Consider the following 25,974-nt stretch of genomic DNA (forward strand, 5'->3'; position numbering starts at 1 on the left):
ATCCTATCTTGAGAAAAATAAGCTGATATCATATCATTTCTAGGATATAATCTGTGAACAGAATAAATAAATAAATAAAAATCTGTTTGTTAAACCCTTAAGGACACTTTTCAAAGACATATGATTTTCTTTTATTCATATTTTTAAAAATGCTTTTACATTAATTTATTGAAACTATTTTTTTAGGGGGGAAAGCTATCCTTATTTTCTTCTTTTTTAGATTCCATCTCTTGACTTCTTATCTGACAAACTGCAGTACTATCAGAAGCAGTATAACGAAGCTGTCAGAGGTGGATTCCTGGATTTGGTGTTTTTCAAAGATGCTATAACACATCTTGTTAAGGTCTAAATGCTTATTTAAAGTTATAGTCTTCATCTCATTTCCTGCACTGGTGGGAAGGGGGAGTCATGGCAGAGCAACTACCAGCTCACAGCCAGGAAAAAATAAGGGAATTTTGGCTTTATTTTTCCCTTTTTGCCTGCCCCACTCGTTCCATTGATTCACTCCAGTGAGAAGGAATTTACTACTTGACAGCTAGGGCATGCTGGGAGAAAGGCAGTGGGGGGGGGGCATAGAAAACTTCAGATCCATGGCTGCCAAAATTCCCATTTCTGGACCCATCACTGGTGGAGCAGCATTGGAGCATTTTGCTGCAACACCAGGAAGGTCTCCGGTTACACTAATGGAGGACCTTCCTTTTCAGCAGTGGGGCATAAGACTGCTCTCTTTGGAAGCAATCCTAAATATGGGGAGCCAGCAAAAATTATGCCATCTTAGATTAAGTCAGCATATTGTACCAGCATGAGTCAGCATATAGCATACATCATATAGCTACACCAGATCCAAACTCCATTCAGGAGCGGAACTACTGCTGGCAGTGGAGAAACAAACTTTAAAAATCCAATTTGTGTTACACCATCCCTTTGCCTGCATAACTTACACCAGGTTGCCAGCTCATGTGACTGAGCTGAGTGGGTTTAGGATTCAGCCTAAATCCCCACCTTTGATCCTGTCCATGCTATTCCCCTGGAGTGCCCTTCATTCATGGCTTAAGAGCCACCAAGTTCAGCTCAACTGTCCAAGCCCCAAGTGAGCTGGGAGGAGGGATTTGGGTCAGCATGCATGTGACCAAGTTGGGTCTTAAGGCAAAAACCAGCCAGGTGAGTTGGGGATCCACCACATCCTAACTTGCTCATCCCAGTTAGTTAGGACCGCACCCTTATTTTATCGAAACATTTATGAACTTCCTTTTATCAGTGTCTCGAGACATTTTTCAAAAGTTGAAAGCAACAAGTAAACAACAAGCAACACAAATAAAACAAGCAACAGTTTGAAGAATAATTTTATAGTCAGATAGTTTAAAGATAGTAAAATGGTTTTCAAAAGTCTGGGTGAATGGGGAAAAACGCTTTTGCAAGGAACTGAAAAGAGAACAAAGTTGTGCTCAGCTTGTACTGCTCTGGAAAAGGGCATTCTGTAACTGGAAAAGCCTTGAAGATGAAAACTTCACCTTTGAAGGAGGTGGTATTTAAAGAAGGACATTGGCTGATTACCTCAAAAATGCAGTTGATGCTCCTTTTTAAAAACAAAACAAAACAAAAAAAACCCCACAGGAGCACTATACAAGAGAAAATTCTGTTGTCATTGGATATGTTTTTTTGCCAAAATTACATGCCATATTAAAATATGCTGCCATTGTGTAAGTAGTGTCTATGGTATTGGTGGAGAGGGATATGGAATCAAGAATATTGGGAAGATTCATTAAACTAGGCACCATTTGATGGCTCTTTTATAAAAGCTTATTACAAAAATATTTTTGGATAATTATTTAACTTTGATGACTTTGCATAACGAATTAAGTAGATCATCTCCCCCCCTTTTTTTGTAATGCAGATTTCACGAATAATTCGTACAGCATGTGGAAATGCTTTACTTGTAGGAGTTGGTGGTTCTGGAAAACAGAGTCTTTCCAGGCTAGCCTCTTTTATAGCTGGATATAAAATATTTCAGATAACTTTAACACGGTGAGAAAAAATACATTTCAAATAAGTGGTTGATGATGTGCTGTTTTTCCTATATAATTAGAAGCTACTGTTTGTATATATACACCATTATATGAGAATATAGAAGATGAGATTCATGGCTAGATGGCCATCATAAAGATAGCTTGGCATATTCATGTGTACATGATGTCACTGATCCTATGGTCTATGACAGGCATGGCCAAACTTTGGCCTCCAGATGTTTTGGAACTATAATTCCCATCATCCCTGACCACGGATTAGGTAGGGATGATGGGAGTTGTAGTCCCAAAACATCTGGAGGGCCAAGTTTGGCCATGCCTGGTCTATGAGGATATAATGTAGACAATTTCGTTCTCAACAAAGTTCTATCAAAATTCATCAATTACTGAAGAGATTGATAATGTTGAAGTAATGGTTTGGCTCCAGAAGTTCCCATACATGTGTTGGGGTTTCCACTTTACCTAGTTATGGCCCCTCCATGCCCCATAATATGCCGCTCTAAAGCCAGTGCAGATGGTACAATCAGGGTGGCATGTTGGGAGGCGGGAATGTTTACAATTATGGCAGGGGGTGTTCTTGCTTTCCCCCATTCCTTCTTTTTTCTTATTTCAAAACACCTTTAAAGCCACTTTCGGCTTCTCTGCTCTGAGAGGAATGGCAAAGTCACTAGCTTTCAAAATTGTTTTGAACCAAAAAAGGGGGGGAAGAGAAAAATGGCAAGCAGTCTGCTGCAGTTACTAGTCATTTTGAGGGTTGTTGAAGCTGAATTGTAGCCCTTGAAATGGCCACTCCCATTTGTCACTAGTGAATGAGGTGGCGGCCTGACAAATCTGGGTTAATTAAGAAACATGGGGGACACAAACTAGTAATTGTAGTCTCCCTTGATTCCGGCCAGAGGAATTTAAGGGTCTTGTGAAAGGTGGTTTTTTGATTTCTTAAAACGGCTTAAGTTGTTTGCTGTTTGCTTCATTTTGAAATGTGTGTTTAAAATACATTTTTAAGAAGTAGCATGCTCACTATGCAATACAGTGGTACCTCGGGTTAAGTACTTAATTCGTTCCGGAGGTCTGTTCTTAACCTGAAACTTTTCTTAACCTGAAGCACCACTTTAGCTAATGGGGCCTCCCGCTGCTGCCGCGCCACCGGAGCACGATTTCTGTTCTCATCCTGAAGCAAAGTTCTTAACCCGAGATACTATTTCTGGGTTAGCAGAGTCTGTAACCTGAAGCGTATGTAACCTGAAGCGTATGTAACCCAAGGTACCACTGTATATTTACACAAGGATGCCCCTCCTAAAAGGAGCAGTCTTTGCTCAGTTAGCTCTTGTTTCCCCTCTCTGCTGGCTTCAGTGATGTAGCCTACTTTTCCGAAGTTAGTGGGTGATGAATCAGTACTGCATGTTAAGCTTTCTGTCCTTTTCATTTTTGCTTCCTAGATCATACAATGTGAGCAATCTGACAGATGATCTAAAGCTTTTATACAGAGTTGCTGGTGCAGAAGGAAAAGGAATAACATTTATTTTCACAGATAACGAAATAAAAGATGAAGCGTTTCTGGAATTTCTTAATAACCTGCTTTCTTCTGGAGAGGTTAGCATTTCAGAGGCTTTTGCAGCTGTGTTGCTATGATGACTGTTAGATGTTTTGCTTGTCCTTCTATTTCAAAAGCTCAGGATAGGTTTGACTGCAACTCACATCAGCTCCAACCAGCACGATCAGGTTGAGAGTCAGGGATGCTGGAAGTCAACACCTGGGGGGTCCCACATGAGCTACTGCTAGCAGAGATGTAAATCTTGAAAAATATTTTTAAAAATAAAGTTACAATTCAGGGATCAATTTTAAATGAAATTATTAATTTATTTCTGGGATCATGCAGGTACTGGGCTGGGCATCAGCCCATGTCCCTTGACGAGGCAGGAGCAAAGAGACTTTTGGGAAGTGGGCTGAACCCACAACTAGTTTTCAGGGATAAACTTTAAATGGAATTATTATTTTGTTCACCGTTGATTTTCTTAGTAATTTATGGGGTGGGCAAGTAACTAGCCACAGACATTCAGAATCTTGGCACATTGGCCGCTGTATTTCTTGGGGTCTATATTCTTGCATGTTTCCCATGGATTATATAAAAGTTGTGGAAATGTTATTATTTTTGTTGGAGTGAGAACTCTGGAATTTCAAGCACTGTATGCACAATGATGTCTTGTACGCACAGGTCCTATCTTTGACCCAACAACCAGATTTATGTGCACAAGGCCCTTTAAAAAAGAGCTAAAATCCTACAATCAGTTGCTCTGGAGAAGGAGCAGGGGGCTAGATTCAGTTTCCTCTCCCCTGCGCACCCTTGCTTGCCAAACAAAGGCTCCACATTCATGGTCCCAGCTGCTCTAAACATGGTCCATTGGATTAGAGTACATCTCTTCAAGTAAGGAAAGAAGATAGTCTTTGGCCTGCATAGCTAAAGGCTTAACTATTAGACAGTTTTGGAAAGGAAACATAGATCTGTAGTTTATAAAACTGCATTATAAATACATAACTGAATTTTCATTTTTCCTTGGCTCTGCTCTGCTAAGATCTCCAATTTATTTGCTCGGGATGAAATGGATGAAATAACCCAAGGATTGATATCTGTAATGAAAAAAGAACTACCACGAGTTCCTCCAACTTTTGATAATCTTTATGAATATTTTATATCAAGATCGAAGAAAAATCTTCATGTTGTTCTCTGCTTTTCTCCAGTGAGTTTTCTTTAAAAATCATATCTACCTTCCTTGGCCATATTTGCTTATGATAATTCCTCCCCCATTCAAGACTATGTATTTAAATGTGAAAAATAATATTTTTATGGCAAACATGCTCTTTAAAGACAAATCCTGCAAGTTTGGCTCAGCAGTCTAGCTCATAGTAATTGTTCTACTAACAATTCCATTTCTGTATGTAGTCTACAAAACTGGAACAGGCAGCTATGTCCTATGTATGTTAATTTTGAAGTTGGTGACGAGGAAGGCTCCATACTACCCTGTAGGGAAGGGAAAGTAGTTATGAAATGGCTTGCAGCTTAAGATATGATACCTTAGATGCAAAAATGGTTCCCCCCCTTTTTTTATTGAAAAGTTTCAATTATAAAGAAATAAAGTGATGCAAAGAAAAGAAAAAAGGAAAAAACACAGAAATGTATTAGAATAATAATATCAAACTTATAAAAGAACGTATGAGTTAAGAGTATTTTTCGTATATATTTACTCCCCCCTCCCCAGATGCGGAAATGTTTTTAAAATTCCAGATCTCAGCCTCTGCATTTAGTTGTGCATATGACTGATAAAATTAATTATTACAATTTTTTATTTTATTTTTATTCTTGGTAGGTTGGTGAAAAGTTCCGTGCGCGTTCTTTGAAATTTCCTGGCCTTATATCTGGCTGCACCATGGACTGGTTTACTCAGTGGCCTAAGGAAGCCCTTGTTGCTGTATCACATTATTTCCTGTCAGATTTTAACATTGTCTGTTCTCCTGAAGTTAAAGCCCAAGTTGTGGAAACTATGGGCATCTTTCATGATCTAGTTTCAGAAAGCTGCGATAATTATTTCCAAAGGTAGCATTTGAAACATATGTAGTAATTCTTTAACGATAACATTTGGCACTGGAATATGTATTTTTTATAGATTATTTTATATACATATAATGTATTTTAAAAAAACCAAATTAGTTAAACCAGCTATGGATTCGTTTGCTCAGTTGTAACTGTTGTATGAAAGATGCAATATGTAAATTTTGTACTTTTATATGAAAATTTAAGTAACTTTTTTTTCCATTTTCAATTACATTAAACTTTGGATTCCTCTTAATAAATATTTAACACTTGTTTGAGAAAACAGATAAGCTTAGAATCTAACTGCCCCTATACCTAGATATAACAGGAGATTATATCTAACATGGTTACTTGAGTTTCAGGGAGATGAGCAGTTATTTATTTCAAAGTCGTTATATCTTGAAATCAATTTTTACAATTGCAGTTCATTAACATGCATTATGATTACAGCTGAAAGTGAAATCTGTGGCTTTTGTCATTGACATAATTGTACTAGTGAAGATGAACATGGGTTTAGGATGGTATCTGATGATAACATGAGCATTTGAACCAATCCCCATTGCATGTTCCAGATACCGAAGAAGAGCTCATGTCACCCCCAAGTCTTACCTCTCTTTCATTAATGGCTACAAAGATGTTTATGCTGAAAAGCTAGCCAACATTAATGAACAAGCTGAGCGGATGCACATAGGTAAGATAAGATTACTCCAGCTCATTGCCCCTGCCAACAATCCCCTCTTCTCTCTCAGTCCTCCTAAGCCACAGCCAAGCCAACCTCATTCAGCTAGGTCCCCTGACCCTCAGTGGAGTCTTTTCAGGGAACTGCTGGGCAGAGGAGGTGCAGGAAAATCACCTTTCACCCTTCTGGATCCAGCTACACATATGTATGACTTGCCTCAGAAGTTTTCCACCTAAAGAAAAGTCTTCATGAGATTTCTCCGTGCATTGTATATGAAGATAACAAATTTCCTTAAAAAAATTAAAAATCTAGAAATTATTTTCCCTTTGACAAACCAAACTTAGACCCAGATTTTGCCAGGACATAGCTTTTTCTTTTTTCTTTTTTGTACAGAAATGCCGATTAGTCTATAAAGACAGGTTTCACTTCTAGTTTGGCAGCAAACAATGAATAGAGGGATGGAATGACAGCCCAATCCCTATGAAATCAACATTGCATATAATGTGGGTGATAGCCAACCAGGTCATACTCAGAGTAAATTCATTGATTTCAATGACTCTATTAACATTGACTATTGCTCATCCTAAATAACTTTTACTTATTCTGAATTTTGATGCCTTTTGTAGGTCTTTCTAAGCTGATGGAAGCTAGTGAATCTGTTGCTAAACTCTCCCAGGAGTTGGCAGTGAAAGAGAAGGAACTGGCTCTGGCATCTGTAAAAGCAGATAAAGTAAGTTTTATACCAGAATACAGTATTTTATAAAGGAAAGTGACTGAGTTCACTGGTTTTGTCGTCCCCCCCCCCCCAATGTTTTGAAAAGGAGAAATCTAGCTTGTGTATGGCAACACTATCCTTGTCCCATTGATGGACTGCTGAGTTAATTATTTGTTCCCCCGCTTGCTTTGCTTTCCGACTCCATTACCCCCACCACCCTGTTGTTGTTGTTTAGTCATTTAGTCGTGTCCGACTTTTCGTGACCCCATGGACCAGAGCACGCCAGGCACTCCTGTCTTCCACTGCCTCCCGCAGTTTGGTCAAACTCATGCTGGTAGCTTTGAGAACACAGTCCAACCATCTCGTCCTCTGTCGTCCCCTTCTCCTTGTGCCCTCCATCTTTCCCAACATCAGGGTTTTTTCCAGGGAGTCTTCTCTTCTCATGAGGTGGCCAAAGTCTTGGAGTTTCAGCTTCACGATCTGTCCTTCCAGTGAGCACTCAGGGCTGATTTCCTTCAGAATGGAGAGATTTGAGAATAATTTTTTTTATTAACCGACCAATCACATCAAATCAAACCAAATTACATAAATTCCAAATTACACAGCCAAATTTTAAATTTTTGTTGAGGGTATCCATATTTCAAATTCCGAAGGGGATCCAATCAACTTCTTGCTTCTTACTGCTGTTTTAATGTCCACAAATCTAACCTTATGATGCTCACAGTACTATCCAGTCCTTTCTTATTGTTTTTCCACATCTCTTGTTGTTATTTTCATATATTTTTCCTTTCTCTTTGTGACCTCTGATAGTCTCCACAAGCTGGTTAGAACAGTTTGTAATCCTGCATGGATATTATTATTTTTATCCAGTAGCCATATCCAGACGTTTTCCATATAACATCACTTCCATACATCAAAACAGTCTTAGCGTCATTAATCTTCACCAATCTGCCTCCTTTCTCAAAACCTCTGAGGAGATTCACCAGGAATGCAGTCTGAAAACAGGTCCATTCCTCCTCCCGGCTATAAATCCTTTGGCAAGATGGCGACTCCGAATTAATTGCTGCGCCATTCCAAAAGCTCTTATTGCTTCTCAATCTCCATAAAGCATACTTTTGGTTAAAGTTTATCTCCACACAGACCTTAATCATCCTGCTTGGGTCAGTTCAACCGACGATTCTAATGAGGAGGGGTTCTTGTAAATCACATAGAAGGAAAGTAAAAAAGGTCCCCCCCCCATTCAGTCCCGTTGTCAACATACCCAGCCTTTGGTGTATCTTCATCGTAAAATATTCCTGTTTCTCCAACCCGTCGTCTTCTTTCGCAGAGGTCACTTAAATTAGCAGACTTCACTCCCCTTCTTCACTTGAAATATGTGCATTTGCTTCTTTTGTAATTAATTATTCCAAATTGCTGCAGCTAGTGCGCGATCAGAGACAGTGTCCAGGAGAGCCGAGGTCCACACGGGGGCATTCTGCCTAGGGCCCTCACCCCCTTCTTTCGAATTAGGGGGTGATTTATGGGCACAGCAGGCAAGGGCAGTGTTCCCCATTTCCCTGGGGCAACAAGGGAGGCTGCCTACTCCCATAACAGCCTCTTAATTACCCTGTGTGGGTCGGAGAGATGGTATTGTTGGCCATCTTCCAATGCGCCCCTAGTGGCCCCCGAGATTTGATCTTCTTGCCATCCACGGGACTCTCAAGAGTCTCCTCCAACACCATAATTCAAAAGCATCAATTCTTCGGCAATCAGCCTTCTTTATGGTCCAGCTCTCACTTCCATACATCACTACTGGGAAAACCATAGTTACCACCACCCTACCACTCACCAAAGTCACCTCCTCACATTTCCCTTACAGCTCACCGACTATGTAGGGAAAATGCTTTTAATAGATTTTGTTTGCCCTCACTGATATTGTACTTGCTGCATGATTCCTGATTGGCTAGGATCACCCATGTGCAATACAGGAATACTTGCCCTTATTCTAAGCTAGCATTGCTTGGCATAATTGATGTCAACACATTAATTAAATGTCTAAGGGCCAGATCCACCCACCCAACCAACCCTGGGAGGCTAGGTGGGAATAAGCCCATTATGAGCTGGGTCACGTGGATGTGGCTCATGAAGAGCTTGGGGAAGTAAAACCTTTAGTTCACCATTGCTAGCTCTCTTCCATTGCAAACTTCCAAACTGGATGACCCTGCTGCATGTTTTTAAATTTTATAATAGGTGCTAGCAGAAGTGACAGTAAGTGCTGAGGCATCAGCTAAAGTGAAAAATGAAGTTCAAGGTGTAAAAGACAAAGCACAGAAGATTGTAGACGAAATTGATTCAGAGAAAGTAATAGCAGAGGCAAAGCTGGAAGCAGCTAGACCAGCATTAGAAGAAGCTGAAGCTGCTTTGAATGTGAGTGACGTTGTAATAGAATATTCACAGTTCTCTTGAAGCCACTATAAATGAAGAAATCAATCATACATGGATTGTGCAATATAGATAATGTACCATTGTCTGTCTGCCTGTGCTGCAAAGTACCTATCTTTGAAAGTGGAGGTGCAAAGCTAGAAAAGTTGTTAAACATTAACAGGGCTTGATATAGTCTTTTATTTGTGCTATTTGGGTTGTTCTACATTGTTTCCTAATTTTTATTTCTTTCATTGCTGAATACCTTGCCTTATCTCAGATGCTCTATGCACCATCTATGGCAGTTTTAGAAAATATACTGTAGTTTGTAAGTCTGTGCTGACTATAGCTTTCTCCAGTCTGGTAAAACTGTGCTTCAGTTAAATTTCCGATGTCCCTGTTGGAAGCTGAGTGTCCCATTATTCCTCATTTTGTCTATTGCTTAGAGAAATGTGATGTTAAATTCAGGGTACTACGTTTCCCCTGGGTCCTTATAAAATTTGGCCCAAACAATAAATGAATTTAATTTTCCCTTTGCAGACTATCAAACCGGCAGATATCGCAACGGTTCGAAAGCTTGCCAAGCCACCTCATCTTATCATGAGAATCATGGATTGCTGTCTGTTGCTGTTCCAAAAGAAAATAGATTCAGTTACCATGGATCCAGAAAGGCCTTGTTTGAAACCATCTTGGAGCGAGTCACTGAAAGTAAATCCCATTCCCAAATGCTTTCAATACTGGGGGTGGGGGAATCAATGGCTTGGATCTAGTGTCGCCCTGGTTTAAGCTGAAGGCATTTCTATTTCCGCAAAAGGGAGCTCCCAATTCTCCTGTGAGTGTACGATGCACTTAGACATGACATCACCTCTGCCTATCACTTGAAAGGAGCATTACATGCAATTCCACCTTGGTATTTCTTCTTGAAATTAACGACAGCTTATAAATTATATTGACAACAACAACAGTTATTAAAAGGAGACATTTGGTGATAGTCTGATCTTGCCTGGAAACTGCAAGGGGGGTGGTGTCAGTGCTCTTGCTTGGGCACTGGGCGAAAAGGATGACGGACTAGAATGAGCCATTGGCATGATCCAACAGGTTTGTTCTTATGTTCTTATATTTTTATGAACATAAGAGCATTATGCTGTTCTCCAGAATCCCATATAGAGCAACATACAATAAAGGACCTGAAGTTGATTAAGCAGGTTATCTGAGGTGGCCAAGAAATATTTGTTAGAAATGTCCCATCCATTTGTTAAATTCATCAGAGTTTCTGACCACTGCATAACAGTTGTCCAATGAACACAACTCTTAAGACAAAGATGGATAACTTTTGGCCCTCCACGTGCTGTTGGAACTCTTAACTCCCATCAGCCCCAGTCAGTATGACCAATGGCTTAGAAGGATGGAAGCTGCTGCCCAAAATCTGGAGGGTCACAGACTCTCCAAACCTAAAACAGTTACAGTAAACAGCCAGTCATTAGCTTCATTCCACTACTTTGGTAGAATTTAGAAACTAGGAAATTAAAGAAGAAATACAAATATACAAGGGATAATTACAATTGGGACAGTGATAGCAGAAAGTGCTTTACAGGTGTTGTTTGTTTATTTTCAGCTAATGAGTGGACCATTTCTGCAGAGTCTCCAGCAGTTTGCTAAAGATTCCATTAATGAAGAGACAGTAGAATTGCTACAGCCGTATTTTCAAATGGAAGATTATACTTTTGAGAATGGTAAAAAAGTCTGTGGTAATGTGGCAGGGCTGCTTTCTTGGACACAGGCCATGGCAACATTTTATGGCATAAACAGAGAAGTACTGCCTCTTAAGGTAAATGGCAGGATTTGATTTGAAGTGTGTTTCCATTTATTGAGAGGCGAAAGAAACCATGCAGAGTCTCTTTTGTCTATTTCTGCAGTGTTGGGTGTAATGGGACTAGAAACATGTCCCTCCCTCCTCTTCATATATGATATCGCTAATCTTTAAATAATGTTTAAACTTCCCTTGAAATTCTGGCAGATGTTGCGTTTGTTTGGGAAACTCCAAATCTACCTTTAATTTTGTTTTAGTTGAATTTGTTGACAAATTATTTTTAAAAATTGAACAATAGTTACATTTTACAGTTTGAAGCCTTGAACTATACAATATTGCTAGGAACACAATTAAAATATCTTTCTGAAGATGATACAGCAATAATACTAATACTAATACAAATATATTTACCAGTATATGCCACCCATCTGACTGGGTTGCCCAAGCCACTTTGGGCGGCTCCAAACAAAAAGTAGTAAAAACACAATGCAACATCACACACTGAAAACAATCCAGATTTGATTGACAGTATCATGCAGTGCTTTTCACCTGCCCACAGGAGTGGATTGCTTCTGTAACTCAAAGCAGAGTTTTTACTGTGGCTGTCCCTGTTTTGTGGAACAGCATTCCTGTTGAGATACGAGATGCAAAACCACTAACTGTACTTTCTGGGGGAAACGTAAGCCCTTCACTGTATTCTTTTTGGTGCCTGCTAAATTTAGACAAGCCTACCCAGATATTTAGAATGTTGATGTATCTGCAACAATTATTTTATTGTTGATCTTATTTTTTTAATGGTTTAAATTATGGTTATTAACTTTTTTATTGATCATTTTATTGTTTTATTGTTTTTTAGTAACCATCTCTGAGGGTTTTTACAATCAAGCGGTATATAAATTTTATGAAATGAAATAAATAAGACATTTTTGTTCTGACAAGCCTTCCCAGCTGAATGAATAGGTTTCTGCCATGATTGTCTACTGTGTAGCGTGTATATGTTTTAATTCATTTGCTGTTCTTCTGAGCTGGTTTTTTTGGCTGTTTATATTTATATTATATTTTGTTATATTATATTTTGTACATCAACTTGAGAAATCTATAGGGAAGGTGAATAATAATAATAATAATAATAATAGCCACAAGATCCTGTGAGGAAATACTCAAAAAATTATTCAGACCAGCAAATACAGCCATTTACTATTCAAACAAAGCAAAAAGCAGAATATCTGGTTACAGATCTTTTCCTGTCGCAATGAGTTGTCATATTAGTTTCTCTATGCCAGGGGGAGGCAATTCAGACGAGTATTTCTTCAGACTGAATCCCTCTTTGGACAATTTTCCTTTAGACAGCTGCTTCATCTAGTTAGTCTTAATGTTTTGTCTGTCTGTTTTTCATAGCTAAAAAAGCAGCAGCAACAAAAACTTTAGATGTAGTTATAGAAGACACAATGAATTTCTGGAAACATTGCCGCTTCATTCATTTTCCATTTTTTAGGCTAACTTGGCAAAACAAGAAGGGCGTTTGAAAGTAGCAAATGCAGAATTAGCAATGGCTCAAGAATTATTAGATGAGAAGCAAGCAGAACTGGATAAAGTGCAAGCAAAGTTTGATGCAGCTATGAAGGAAAAGATGGTAAAACAAGAGAACCTGTTGAAAACCTAGAAGTATAGGATGCTTTGTTTACTGTATGGACTTAATCCCCCGACCAGCCCCGAATAAGGTTAAATAAAATGCTGCTTCACTAACAAGATAATTTATGATGCTGATTTCCTAGCTGGCCACTGCCTTATCTTGAACTTCTTTCTGACATGGGTGTGGTACTGAAATGTTGCTTGTGGGCCTATTTACCGAGTAATAGTATGCAGGAGAGACCATAGTTTTTGACCCTAGTTGGCAGAAATGCAGTTTTTAGATAGATAGATAGATAGATAGATAGATAGATATGATAAATAGATATGATAAATATTACACCAGCCTTTCCCAGCATGGTACTATCCTGATGTTTTGGACTACAACTCCTATGCCTCAGTAGCTGGGGTTGATGGGAGTTGATGGGAGTTGTAGTCCGAAGCATCTGGATGTTCTCCAGGTTGTAAAAGGTTGTATTACGCTGCTTAGTTGCACAGGTAACTCGTATCTTACAATTATTTCACTTACATAATCACAGCGTAAATGTGGGTTTTGAAGGCAAGCCAGCTCCCTCAGGAGCTGGGCTTAGGTAGCTGCCATGCAAGAACAAAGACCAGGTATAGCAGAGTCATTAGCCTGACAAAAGGTGAGGCATTCAGCATTAGGCAAGAAAGCAGCAGGCTGCCAAGATTACAGGGGGCAGGCTATGCTCACTGGGGAAAATGTACCTTTTAAAAAACTAGGCTTGAGGTAGCAGCAGTGGCATCGGGAGCCTGGGGACACCTGGAGCTGTGTGGGTGCCTCTCCATAAGGTGGGGCATCCAGGGGCAGGGCGCAGTGTGGGGCCAAGCGGCCATATTTCTCCCAGGCGCCCTACTGCTGGAGGGTGGCTGAGGAGGAGGCATCCGGCGCGGGGATGGAGGATGCTGCACCTTGGGGTCCAGCGTGCCACCCCGCAGGTAAGTGCCGCCTGGTGCGCCCCACTCCTTCTGCCTCCCCCTTCCTCCACTGCTGGCTATCAGGTGGATGGGGCGGAGTTATTTGTAGCAGGAGTTTCCTGGGAACAAGGAAGGAAGTAGGGAGAACACTTGCTAGGGGATGAAGGACAACCGCCAATAGAGCTGGCTGGGAAGCAGGAACATAAGAATGATGCTTAGGATGGCTGGGCTGCCATGAAGAATAAGATGCTCTTGAGGTGACAGTGCTGCAAGAGCTGCACCCCCTTCATCTAAACCATATTTCTTAAAGGCACTACAGCCTCTGTCACATGTTGATTCTAAACAGAAACACGACCCTGGATCATCACCCAGAACCCCCTGGAATTTTGTGCCCCACTTGGCAGAGATTGGGGGTGGCGCACACTCTTTATGTGTTTACAAGATGGCTCTTGAATGCAGTTCTAATGGATAAAAATATACAATGGCTTATGATATTATACTTCTTATTAGATATTTATTTATACCCCAACTTTTCCCTGATGGGACTCAAGGCAGCTTGGCTTTCCTCCTGTTTAATGTATATCTGAAACTTAAAGGTGTAAAGCGACAACAGTACACCAAACTCTGTTTCCTCTTTTCATCTGACTGTGGTTTTGTGTTACTCAGTTTCACCGGGGTTGGATTAACCGATTGAGACTGACATTGCGGGGAGGATTACTGGCAATTATTTTGACCTAAAAGAAATGGGAAAATCCACCACCTGATGGGGCCTGGTGTCCCTGCTCGCTGAGGTTCCTGAGCTTATTGCTGCCTGTGGAAAACAGTAGTTGCTATGGTTTCTTTTCATCGACTCCCTTACAAATGCTGCAATTTTATTCTATCTCCCATTGAAACCTAGCAGCTATTATGCCATAAATGACCTTGATAACACCATGTCATCTATTTTCAAGATATATGTTCATAATTTGTCCTAGAGCAGCATAGCTATCATGACGGTCATTTTGAAAAGTATAATGTGACGCAACAATTTCCTAATTTTAGGACCTCTTGAATGATGCAGAAATGTGTAGGAGAAAAATGCAGGCAGCTTCTGCCCTTATAGATGGCTTAAGTGGAGAGAAAATTAGATGGACACAGCAAAGTAAAGAATTCCGAGCCCAGATAAACAGGTATGGCATAGGACAAATAAAGGATCAAAATTCATTGAAAAATACTACTGGGCACCTATCAGTAGGCAGCCAGTTGTATCACACCCCAGTGAAATCTGTGGGACTTAACGTTATTCCACAAGTAATCTAAAAGTTCTAATTTCAACTTCAAGTGAACTGAATTGATCAATATTTAATATCTAGAATAGATACGATTTTCTTCTTTCCCCTCTTCCTTTTTATTGGGGGTGGGGTGGGGTGACTGGATACATAAGCAGATTAGATCTTGCACAATTGTCTCCCTTATAGTCTTTTAGCTTCCCTTCTTACTCAACGTATCAGTGCCACTGATCCCTATAGTTGTATAAGGAATAGTGCTGTTCCAGTGTCCAGTGAATTAGTTCACTGAAGCAAGTACAGTGGTACCTTGAGTCACAAACACCTCAGGTTACAGACGCTTCAGGTTACAGACTCTGCTAACCTGGAAGAGTTACCTCGAGTTGAGAACTTTGCCCCAGGATGAGAACGGAAATTGTGTGCCGGAGGCACAGCGGCAGCAAGAGGACCCATTAGCGAAAGCATGCATCTAGTTAAGAACAGTTTCAGGTTAAGAACGGACCTCCGGAATGAATTAAGTTCGTAACTAGAGATACCACTGTACTGAGTGCTAGTGGAATCCTCATCCATTTAAATAGCCAGTTGTGAGGGTTTTGAAATATCCATCTACTTCCCTGTTCAACACTTAAACGTAAAATAGACATCAAACTCACTTTATTCCCCCCCTTCAATCCTGCTGTAATTATTTAAATGGTGTCTAATGGTGTTCTTGTTTTATTTATTTTTCTAAGAAGCCTGTACCATGTTGTTTTTAAAAAAAAATTAAATCTGAAAGAATACTCATGGAGATTCTGTATTTTTCTAGACTTGTGGGAGATGTTTTACTCTGCACAGGTTTTCTTTCCTATTGTGGCCCTTTCAACCAGATATTCAGGAATCTTTTGCTTAAAGATTTATGGGAGACGGAAATGAAAGTCAGGAAAATCCCTTTTACTGAAAATTTGAACCTCATTTCAATGTTGGTGGACCCTCCTACGGTAGGTCTTGCACCCTGTAAACGTTTGCAGCTCTAAACTTATTCCTATTTGCTGTTTATGAGGTGGAATCAAGCCATTTGCATTTTTAGCTAGTCTGAACAATGCTTTTCCATTCATCATGTTCTAGAAAATTTGTGTGCTATGCTGTACTATAATGGCAGCAGGAACCAAAGTGGAAACAGTTCTAGCAAACAGCAACTTGAGGTGGCGCAAACCTTGGAGCAGCAACCATTTTGAATTCAGTTCTTGTAAGAGTTCCATTGTGTTAAGTAATATCTGTTGATATTACTGAAATAACAATTATGTTTCTATAGTAACTGTTATAAAAGTTATGAGACAACATACACATGAAGGGATACATATGACCCCTTTCACAGAGATCCAACTAAAAAATTTTAAGTGGAGGAGTGATTTCTTTACGTAAAATAAAGATTCAATTAACTCTTGTTACTTTTGTCTCTGTTATAAAAGGAAAGTGTTCAGTGTGGCATATAAGCTATACAAAGGGTTTTTATTTTATTTTATTCCATCGTGGACCTCGGAACAGTTCAAATATTGAAAAAATTGGGTGGTTTTCATGTGACTGGATGCTTGTGTACACTACCTCATTGATAGATTTTTGTCTGAAATGGGAAAATGTGGGTACGTAGAGGCCATTCCATTATTGCAGGTGTGGTTGTTTTTTGTTTTGTTTTGTTTTTTTACTTGCTGCAATCATGGATATGGCAGAGGCTGTCTTCGCGTAATAAAACATCTCTGGCCTTGCAACATATAATTTACTCAGTACATCGCCAGTTATGATATGCTATAAATTTAATCTTCCAAAAAACAAGTAAACGCACGTGCACCAACAGCTTGAATAGATAAAAGAACACAAGCTACTGTAGCATCTTAAAGGCAGGAGCTTTTGGCATAAGCTTTAGTATCACCACAGTTTTTAAGGCAAGAGAGTAACTTGGTGGTGGTGAGCTGGTGACTGTCACTGCTTCTTCTTGAGGGACCAAATTCCATAATTTAACAATGTGCTCCTTTGTTTGCACTGCCAATATATCTCTGAACAACGTCAATTTGTTATTGGTTATGGAAGTGATGACTTTTTTCTCGTTGCCCAGATTAGCGAATGGAACCTACAAGGCCTTCCAGGAGATGAGCTCTCAGTTCAAAATGGCATAATTGTCACTAAAGCGACAAGGTACCCACTCTTGATAGACCCGCAGACGCAAGGGAAAACATGGATTAAACATAAAGAAAAGGAAAATGACTTACAAGTAAGTGTTGCAAAGTTTTAAAGGAAAGGGTGCTTTTTTTTCTCCCTGGAAATGCCTTTTTTTTTCTTCTGGAAACATATTTTCAGTAAATATGAGTAGCGTTTAAATCTTCGCACAAATCCGGCATCCATAATAAACTCTTGAACAGAGTATACTGCTCTGCACCCTTTCAGTTTATCAACTGAGGCACCCACACATTATTTGGTGGGTTTGCATGAGTTTTCTTTGAACTCTTATAATAGCATCACTTTCAGATACGTGTTTAGTGTCTTCTAGACATTCTCACTCATATATTTAAGCAGTGCTTTTTGGGGGGTACTCAAGGGTATGCAGTACATGCCCCTACCTCCCCAAATGTTTAAAATGTGGCACTTACTGCAACAACTTCATGGTGAGTACCTGCACTTTCTTTTCGTTTCTTTTTTAAAAAGTGCTGTACAGTGGTACCTCAGGTTACATATGCTTCAGGTTACAGACTCCACTAACCCAGAAATAGTGCCTCGGGTTAAGAACTTTGCTTCAGGATAAGAACAGAAATCGCACGGTGGCGGCGCAGTGGCAGCAGGAGGCCCCATTAGTTAAAGTGGTGCTTCAGGTTAAGAACAGTTTCAGGTTAAGAACGGACCTCCGGAACGAATGAAGTTCTTAACCGAGGTACCACTGTATATAAGAAAGGCAATTGTATTCATACCCTTCCAGGGCACTCCCCCCCACCCTTTACATATATTTCTCAGTTCTTTCAGTGGTTTGAAGTGTCTGAAGTGCAAGTCACTCAGCCAAAACCTCAGGAAAAGAAACTGCTACATTCAAATCCTATCTCAGTCACGGTTTTATAGGCTGAAATCTCTCTGCCTCAGTGGCCTGCCATAGAAAGCATAAAAAACTTGTAAAATACTTTGCACACTATGGGAGGCGCTTAACTTTCTGAGCATGTGGAATGAGGTCTGCTAGTGCAATGGGACATCAGAGTCCCATTGATCATGTCTACTCAGATGTAAACCCCATATAGCACAATGAGACTTATGCTCAGGTAAGTAGGAATAGGATTGCAGAGAGGTAAAGGTGTTCTAAGAATTAACACTGTAACAGGAAGGTGCCTTGCCAAGTATCTTTCTTGTAAGAATAAACTGTTTCCATTTCTAAGGTGACAACTCTGAATCATAAATATTTCCGCACACACCTAGAGGACGCCCTCTCTCTGGGGAGACCACTTTTAATTGAGGATATAAGTGAAGAATTAGATCCTGCACTTGATAATATATTAGAAAAGAACTTCATTAAATCAGGAACCTCTTTCAAGGTTAGTTACCTTTATAAAAGAGCTATGACTGTAATAAATTTTATTTAAAAGTGTGATAAATGTTTAATCGCATCTGTTCTGAGCAAGCAAATGAAATAAATCCTGTGGCCAAATAGGGGGAAACCCTCTTGATCATGTGTCAAGTTTCTTCTCTAACTCAGAATCTTAGGGGTAGATTGGTCAGAGGTCTGCTTCACAAGTGGTTTTGTTGCGTTTTTGTCAGTCTTTGGGGGCAGAGTTCTTATTCTCTCCTCCCTGCCTCTCAAATTTTTAGCAGGTAGCACCCCCCATAACACTTCATTAACACCGCATGAGATCAATGCATGGTACAAAGTATTAATCTATTAAATAAATAACTAAAACACACATTCCCACTACATCTTTGCACTTGTGAATGCCATCAAAATCAAGGGGGCTGAAGCATATTTTTTAAAGGGTAGTCATGGAGTCCCTTCTCTTTCACCGTAATTAGTAGTTCAGACAGGGAGGGTCTTAGAAATGCTACGCACCCCAAAATGAATCTTCTCAGTTATGGATCTTCTCAACTTTGTGCCCCCTCAGCTTGGCACGTTGTGTGGGGGAACCTCCCACACCACCCTAAATTCAGCACTGAGACGACTTGATTCATTTTTCTATAGTCTAGTGGTTTGATTTGGCCTGAACCAATCTATGATGGTGCCTACCAGTGTTTTCTGATCACCAGTGATAGGTACAAAATTGCAGCTGCAGGCAAGTTTCCTCTTCATACCAGAAGCTCCTTCCTCATCTCTGCCTCCCACTTTATGGGTACTGGAAGAGTGCAACCTGAAGATTATGAGAAAAAATTTAAAATGCACCATAAACAGTAACATTACCATTCTAATAACATTGTTTTTCTTGATTTGTGCAATTGCTGCAGGACTCTGTGATGATAAATTAGGGGTGGAGACCCACATTATGATTTAATGAAAAACTGAGGAAAAGGACATAAACCAGATTTTACAGCTACATAGAATATTAATAATTATTTGTAGCACAGACACAGATTAAGCAAATTTAATTGTAAATGAACAATTGTGATGTTTAATATAAATTCAAGTGTGCACATCTTCCTGAATGAATAATTATATGTGCAGATTAGAATGCAATATCTGTTATTGTTATTTTGAATTGTTGTTTAGGTGAAAGTTGGAGATAAGGAAGTAGATGTCATGAATACATTTAAACTTTATATCACTACAAAATTGCCTAATCCTGCCTTCACTCCTGAGATCAATGCCAAATCATCAGTAATAGATTTTACTGTTACAATGAAAGGGCTTGAAAATCAGTTATTGAAGAGAGTAATTCTTACAGAGAAACAGGTAAGATCACCAAGAATGACCTCATGCACTAACAAAACAATGAAACTATAATGCTTTACTGATGCTTGATCTTCTAATTCTGAAATGCTGGTCTAGAACCTGCTAGCAAGTCATGGTGATTTGAGGTGGTGGCTGGAGTAGATGGGGATGAATTTTGGAAAGAAGGAAACTTGGGAGAAGAAAAATCAACTGAACAAATTCCTTATCCTTAGTGTAAATATAATGATACAGCAGTCTCTTTTAAATTATAAAAAACATAAATGTGCAAGCGCTAACAGATTATGATTGGGGCAATTTCATCATAACACAATGCTAAAAATGTTTAGACAGTTTGTCTTGATATTTAACAAAGGAATTGGAAGCAGAGAGAATTAAACTCATGGAAGATGTAACATACAATAAACGGAAGATGAAAGAACTTGAAGACAACTTGCTTTATAAATTAACTGCAACTAAAGGTAGTGTATCAACTTATATTCATTTCGTATTTATTAAGGTTGGCATCGGTCTGCTTCCATTAAGTTTAGGGACATACGTCTCTGGTTTACCATATTAAAAGATCTAATTCTACCTGAAATAAATGCAGTTGAAAGCTTGTACCTGGACTGCACTACTTCAGCCTGCAGATAGGGGGCATACTTGAATCCTTCATACAATAAATAAATAACCCCTGCATATAGGATGTTACGCACTGAGGAGAAAGGGTTTCTTGGCATCTCATTTCTATCTGCAGAGGTTTATTTGTTTATTTATTGGTACAGAGAAGCATCTAATCATTTGAGCCGCTACAGTCCAGTCCAGTCCAGTCCAGTCCAGTCCAGTCCAGAGAAATAGGTTTACTTCTGCAATGCTGTGTTCTCTTTGCGAGTACTACACCTAATTCATTAGATAAACCTCTCCGACATTCTTATGCATGCAAGTATGTCCTTCCTGGGACGCGGGTGGCTGGCGCTGTGTGTTAAACCACAGAGCCTAGGGCTTGCCAATCAGAAGGTCGGCAGTTCGAATCCCTATAACGGGGTGTGCTCCCGTTGCTCGGTCCCTGCTCCTGCCCACCTAGCAGTTCAAAAGCACATCAAAGTGCAAGTAGATAAATAGGTACCGCTCTGGTGGGAAGGTGAACGGCGTTTCTGTGCGCTGCTCTGGTTCGCCAGAAGCAGCTTAGTCATGCTGGCCACATGACCTGGAAGCTGTCAAGTGGACAAACGCCGGCTCCCTCGGCCAGTAAAGCGAGATGAGCGCCACAACCCCAGAGTTGTCCGTGACTGGACCTAATGGTCAGGAGTCCCTTTACCTTTACCTATGTCCTTCCTACCATATTAATATGTGAAGTACTGGATGTGCAAGGTGAAAAGATAAACAACTACAGAGCAGAAGTTTCTGTCTGAAATGGATAGATCACACTTCTGTGATTGAGATGAAGCAGACTAGCGGTTGAGGTTCTTTGTGGCTAAAACAGAGGAGGCTATGGACCCTCCTTTCTCTTTTGGGAAAGGACCACCGTGACAGAGCATCTGCTTAGCGTGTAGAAGGTCAATCTCCAGAATTTTCAGGCAGGGCTAGAAGAGTGTCTGAACCCGTCAGTGTGGACAGTGCTGGGCTTGATGGACCAATCGTCTGACTCAGTATAAGGCAGCTTCCAATGTTCCTTCTCCATGGAGGATGACCCAGCAGATGATAAACACTGCCATTTAGTGTTCAAAGGCAGGGAAATTGGCAAGATCTCCCCCAGTCTATTTTCCGTCTACGGGGCATATGACAGAGAAGAGGCAGCAGCAGGGCCAGCGACAGAGAGGAGCATTGGGTGGGTGTTGTTGCCTGCAGCAGGCAACCATTTAAATCACCCCTAATTGGCTTCAACATAGAATCCATCCATAGTGGGGGTATGTTGGATGCAGGGACAGTGAGCATTTTGAGGGAATTCAGGTGGTAGCTCACTGCAAGTAGCAGCAGCAGCAGCTGCTTCCCTGTGGTCCTCTCAGTGTCAGGATTTTTTTTTAAGCAGCCCCCCATCATCAGCAATAATAGGCCCTGCTGAGGCTCCAGCCTTTGCCCCAAAAAGCCTTGTGGTAATGCTGTTCATGCTAATTGTTTCTTACTAATTTCCTCCACTTACATGCTGTCTCTCCACTGGAATAAAAAGAGACCCCAGCTTTTGGGATGAAGTGTTCTTCCTTCATCATAATTAGTTGTTAGGCTGTCTACAGAAAGATACATAGCATGGTGTAGGAGAAGCAACCAGCAGAATGCCTGGGCAACCCTTATTTGGCTCATTTAGAATGCAAAGAACCACTTTGCTTTAACTGCTTGGCCTGCATTCTTTGTACTAATTAAATTATGTTTTTCTGATAGAGGAACTGGTTGATTTTATTTCCATATTGAGTTCTGAATTCTGTACAGGAAATTAAAAAGCACCATTACCAAACATTTCCTCTGGTGCCCTTTAGGGTCTTTGGTGGATGACGAATCTTTAATTGGTGTTTTGAGGACAACTAAACAAACTGCTACAGAGGTATCTGAAAAGCTGGAAGTTGCAGGAGAAACTGAGAAAAAAATTAACACGGCACAAGAGGAATATCGTCCAGCTGCTACACGAGGAAGCATTCTTTATTTTCTTATCACAGAAATGAGCATGGTCAATACAATGTACCAAACCTCATTAGCTCAGTTCTTAAAACTATTTGATCAGTCCATGGCCAGGTAAGAATACCGTGTTATTTCTGCAGACGCCTGTATCTTTTCCCAATCCATCCCCTCTGCTTCAGGCTTATTTTCACCCAATCTAGTTGGGCCAAGTCCTGAATGACTTTGGGGTTGTTGCTCAGAGCAACATTTCATTTTGCTTAACTGTACTGCCGTTTGCTGCTATTTAGATTATAAATGTTGCATGTCACCCCAATCTCCAAGCGCTGCAAGAATCCAGGGGTTTCAGGCACTTACCCTAGGTTCCTGTTTCCTTTTGAATGAGGTACAGTAAGAATTAAAAGAGGGTCCGTGCATTCAGCCTAACCCCTCCCAAAATGCGTAACATATTTTTGTATTTCTTTTCTTAGACCTTAATGTGACTTATTAGTAGATTGTTTAACCTTAGAATTGCATCCAGTGTAGTTGTCTTGTTCAGGCAAGTGCTTTTGACTGCTTAATGGATTTTCCTCTCCTCCCCCAGTGCTCCTGCCCATGTCTGTTCTAGGGATTCCTCCAACCCTTTGGGGCAATTGGGTATGTGTGCATGAGCAGAGGAAGCAGAGGGGATGTTACACTGAACAAGTGGAAGTCTTTGCACAAACACAAGCAGAAACAATTCATTGTATATATTTATTAATATGAGATGCTTGGTCTATTAATATTTGTATCCCTCTTTTGTATATTAAATATTGTACTTTTTGTATATTACTTTTTCTTTTAGCGAATTTACTTGAAATGCTGCTATATTTTATTGTGTAAACTTTTGTGCAGTTGATGTGAGCCGCTTTGAGCTTATTGATGTGAATCTGTTTGCTTACTTTGTTGCTTTGCTTTTATGCCTTAGATCTGATAAGTCCCCTATTCCACAGAAAAGGATCACAAATATTATTGAGTTTTTGACATATGAAACTTTCACATACTCTGTTAGAGGTTTATATGAAAACCATAAATTTCTCTTTACGCTGCTTCTGACATTAAAAATTGATCTGCAGAGGGGTCAAATCAAGCCAAAGGAGTTCCAAGCACTAATTAAAGGTAATTACTAGTTCTGAATTATTTCTACCTTGTTACAAAAGCTTGTAATGGGATACATGTTTGCATATTATACTGAAAGCAACCCTGTATGGAACACTAAACAAGAGTGGGCAACTGCCTAAAGCCATTGGAATGTATAAACAGGAATTTAAGAATATAAGAGCCCCGCAGGATCAGTCCAAAGACCCATCTACTCCCATACTCTGTTCTCACAGTGGCCCCCCAGATGCCTATGCAAAGCCCCCCAGGCTCCATTTCTTCGGGGTGGGGGGTAGAAGTGCTCCCCTCCAGCTCAGCTGAGTGACAGTAGGAAGAGGGCAAATGCACCCAGTTGGAGCATTGTTTAGTCTGGAACTTTCCACTCAGCATCCTGGAGCTGTCACTCACTCACTGCCTGAAGGAAGCACTTCATTCACTTCTGATACTTTGCTTTGTGCTGCTGTAAAAAGCTTTGCTTGGGTCAGTTACAGCACAGCTGTGACTTGTGAGCCCACACAGATCTCAGCAGCAGCACAGACCTTCCATACCCCACCCCACCCCCCAATCCACATCAGAGGAATTGGGAGCTCGTTGTCCTGGAATAACAGCCTTCTTGAGAATGCTCATTAGCCATGCTGGTGACCTTGTGCACTTGTTGGTATCTTTCCTGCCCTGCATATCCATCATCACCGTAAGCCATCCTTATGCATATCCACACTGATTATTAAATTTTTTAGAACATCAATTTTATTCAAATACATTCATGGTGACAGAGCAGGCTTTTAAACCTTACTGAGGATGCAAGACTGCTTAAAGACTGATGTGCAGGTTACTTCTACTGTAGTAAATGGGCATTAATTTTGTGTAACCGGAAACAGGAACGCAGCCTAAAACGTATGTGTCTCTTAGCTCATGGTATACAAGTTCATTTGTAGTTGTAAACAATTGTTTCCTGCTATGAATACAAATTGTGGCAAGCCATGGGTTTGTGGAATGTCTCCCTCCTCTTTTGCCCTTTGTGAGGACGAGAAAGCTTCTAGTTTTAAACTAACTACAGTTCCTGGTAACTTCCAAACTTGGGGAACTGTGCTTTGTTTAGACTAGGGTTAGCCAACATGGTGCTTCCAGATGTTTTTGGACTACAACACACACCAGCCACAGCTAGCATGGCTAGCAATGGATAATGCAAGTTGTAATCCAACATGCAGAGGGCACCATTTTGGTTGTCCCTGATTAAGACCATGGCTTTGAATGGGAGCTACAGTTTCTGATGACTAAAATGTGGTCAGGGCATGCTTTGATTGATCACAAAGAAGGCCTGTCTGCTATTGTTCTTATGGGAACACTTCAGAAGGACTTCTGGCCAATTAATCATGTAATGCACCAACTGTTTTTGAAACATAAAAGCTTTATATGAATTCTAAATATTAAAGAAGGCAATGCTGCTGATGGAGTATGGCCTGTGACACTGTACGAATTAGTCTTGGCTCTTATTTTGTATTAGTCATGGAAAAACCTCTCTAAAAGGAAGTTATTCACATAAAGGAAAGTATATGTGTCATACAAAAATGTAAAATTACCCATAATACATTACCATCATAGATGTCATAGATGCAAGGAGAATGAATTAAAATGCTAATCAGGTATAAGGCTATGAAATAAGGGCAATTAAAAGTTTGTAGCAAACAATGAGGCTATAATAACTGCAAAAAACTGATTCTGTATTATTAATAACGAGGATAATGGCATATTTTAGGCATTCATCCTACATGCTTTTAGATATAATACAAAAAGCATTGGTTTTAGAGAAATAATGTTGTAATATTTTACCGGAAAGGCATTTTGAAACTGTTTCCAGGCAGGGTGATCCTATGATCCTGGTGGTCGCTATATCAAGGTTAACGCTGACATAATAGCATACTCACAATCCTATGCTCAGTCAATAGCACAACAAAACATCAGCAGGTGAAAAAATTGAAACTACCTACATCACCAGATAATCCTTTAGCGTCCTTGTAAAGGCTGCATTGCACACTGACAACACCTTCATATTATTCATGCTTAGAAGGTACCAATCCATGCATATTGATGTCTGAACAACCTCACAACATCACTCAGACTATTGTCCTCACCCAGAAGTAAGTCCTATGAAGTTCTGTAGTTGTGCCATGATCCCAGTTGTGCCATGCAGTGTTTGTTAAACATATTTATTCAGAAGTCAATTCCATGGGGGTCAATGGGGTTTACTCACCAGATTATATGTTCATGGGTTTTCAGTCATATCAAATGGAGACAAATATCCAGGAGAGCTGCATGGTACTAACCAGGGCCAGAACAATA

General features: G+C 40.1%; 1 protein-coding gene across 1 annotated transcript in view; it reads left to right on the forward strand.

The window, feature by feature from the left end:
• DNAH8 (dynein axonemal heavy chain 8) overlaps positions 1-25,974 on the forward strand; it is a 138,772-nt gene that overhangs the window by 85,193 nt on the left and 27,605 nt on the right. Inside the window, 19 exon segments of the mRNA XM_081000066.1 lie at positions 221-343; positions 1,895-2,025; positions 3,461-3,614; positions 4,595-4,759; positions 5,387-5,613; positions 6,183-6,301; positions 6,916-7,019; positions 9,234-9,410; positions 9,945-10,112; positions 11,020-11,232; positions 12,710-12,847; positions 14,824-14,951; positions 15,853-16,024; positions 17,137-17,292; positions 18,437-18,592; positions 19,753-19,935; positions 20,288-20,393; positions 22,383-22,635; positions 23,465-23,655. Coding sequence (XP_080856192.1) covers positions 221-343; positions 1,895-2,025; positions 3,461-3,614; positions 4,595-4,759; positions 5,387-5,613; positions 6,183-6,301; positions 6,916-7,019; positions 9,234-9,410; positions 9,945-10,112; positions 11,020-11,232; positions 12,710-12,847; positions 14,824-14,951; positions 15,853-16,024; positions 17,137-17,292; positions 18,437-18,592; positions 19,753-19,935; positions 20,288-20,393; positions 22,383-22,635; positions 23,465-23,655 — 3,064 coding nt within the window.

This window comes from Podarcis pityusensis (assembly GCF_964106645.2).
Source record: "Podarcis pityusensis genome assembly, chromosome: 3".
Taxonomy (NCBI): Eukaryota; Metazoa; Chordata; class Lepidosauria; order Squamata; family Lacertidae; genus Podarcis; species Podarcis pityusensis.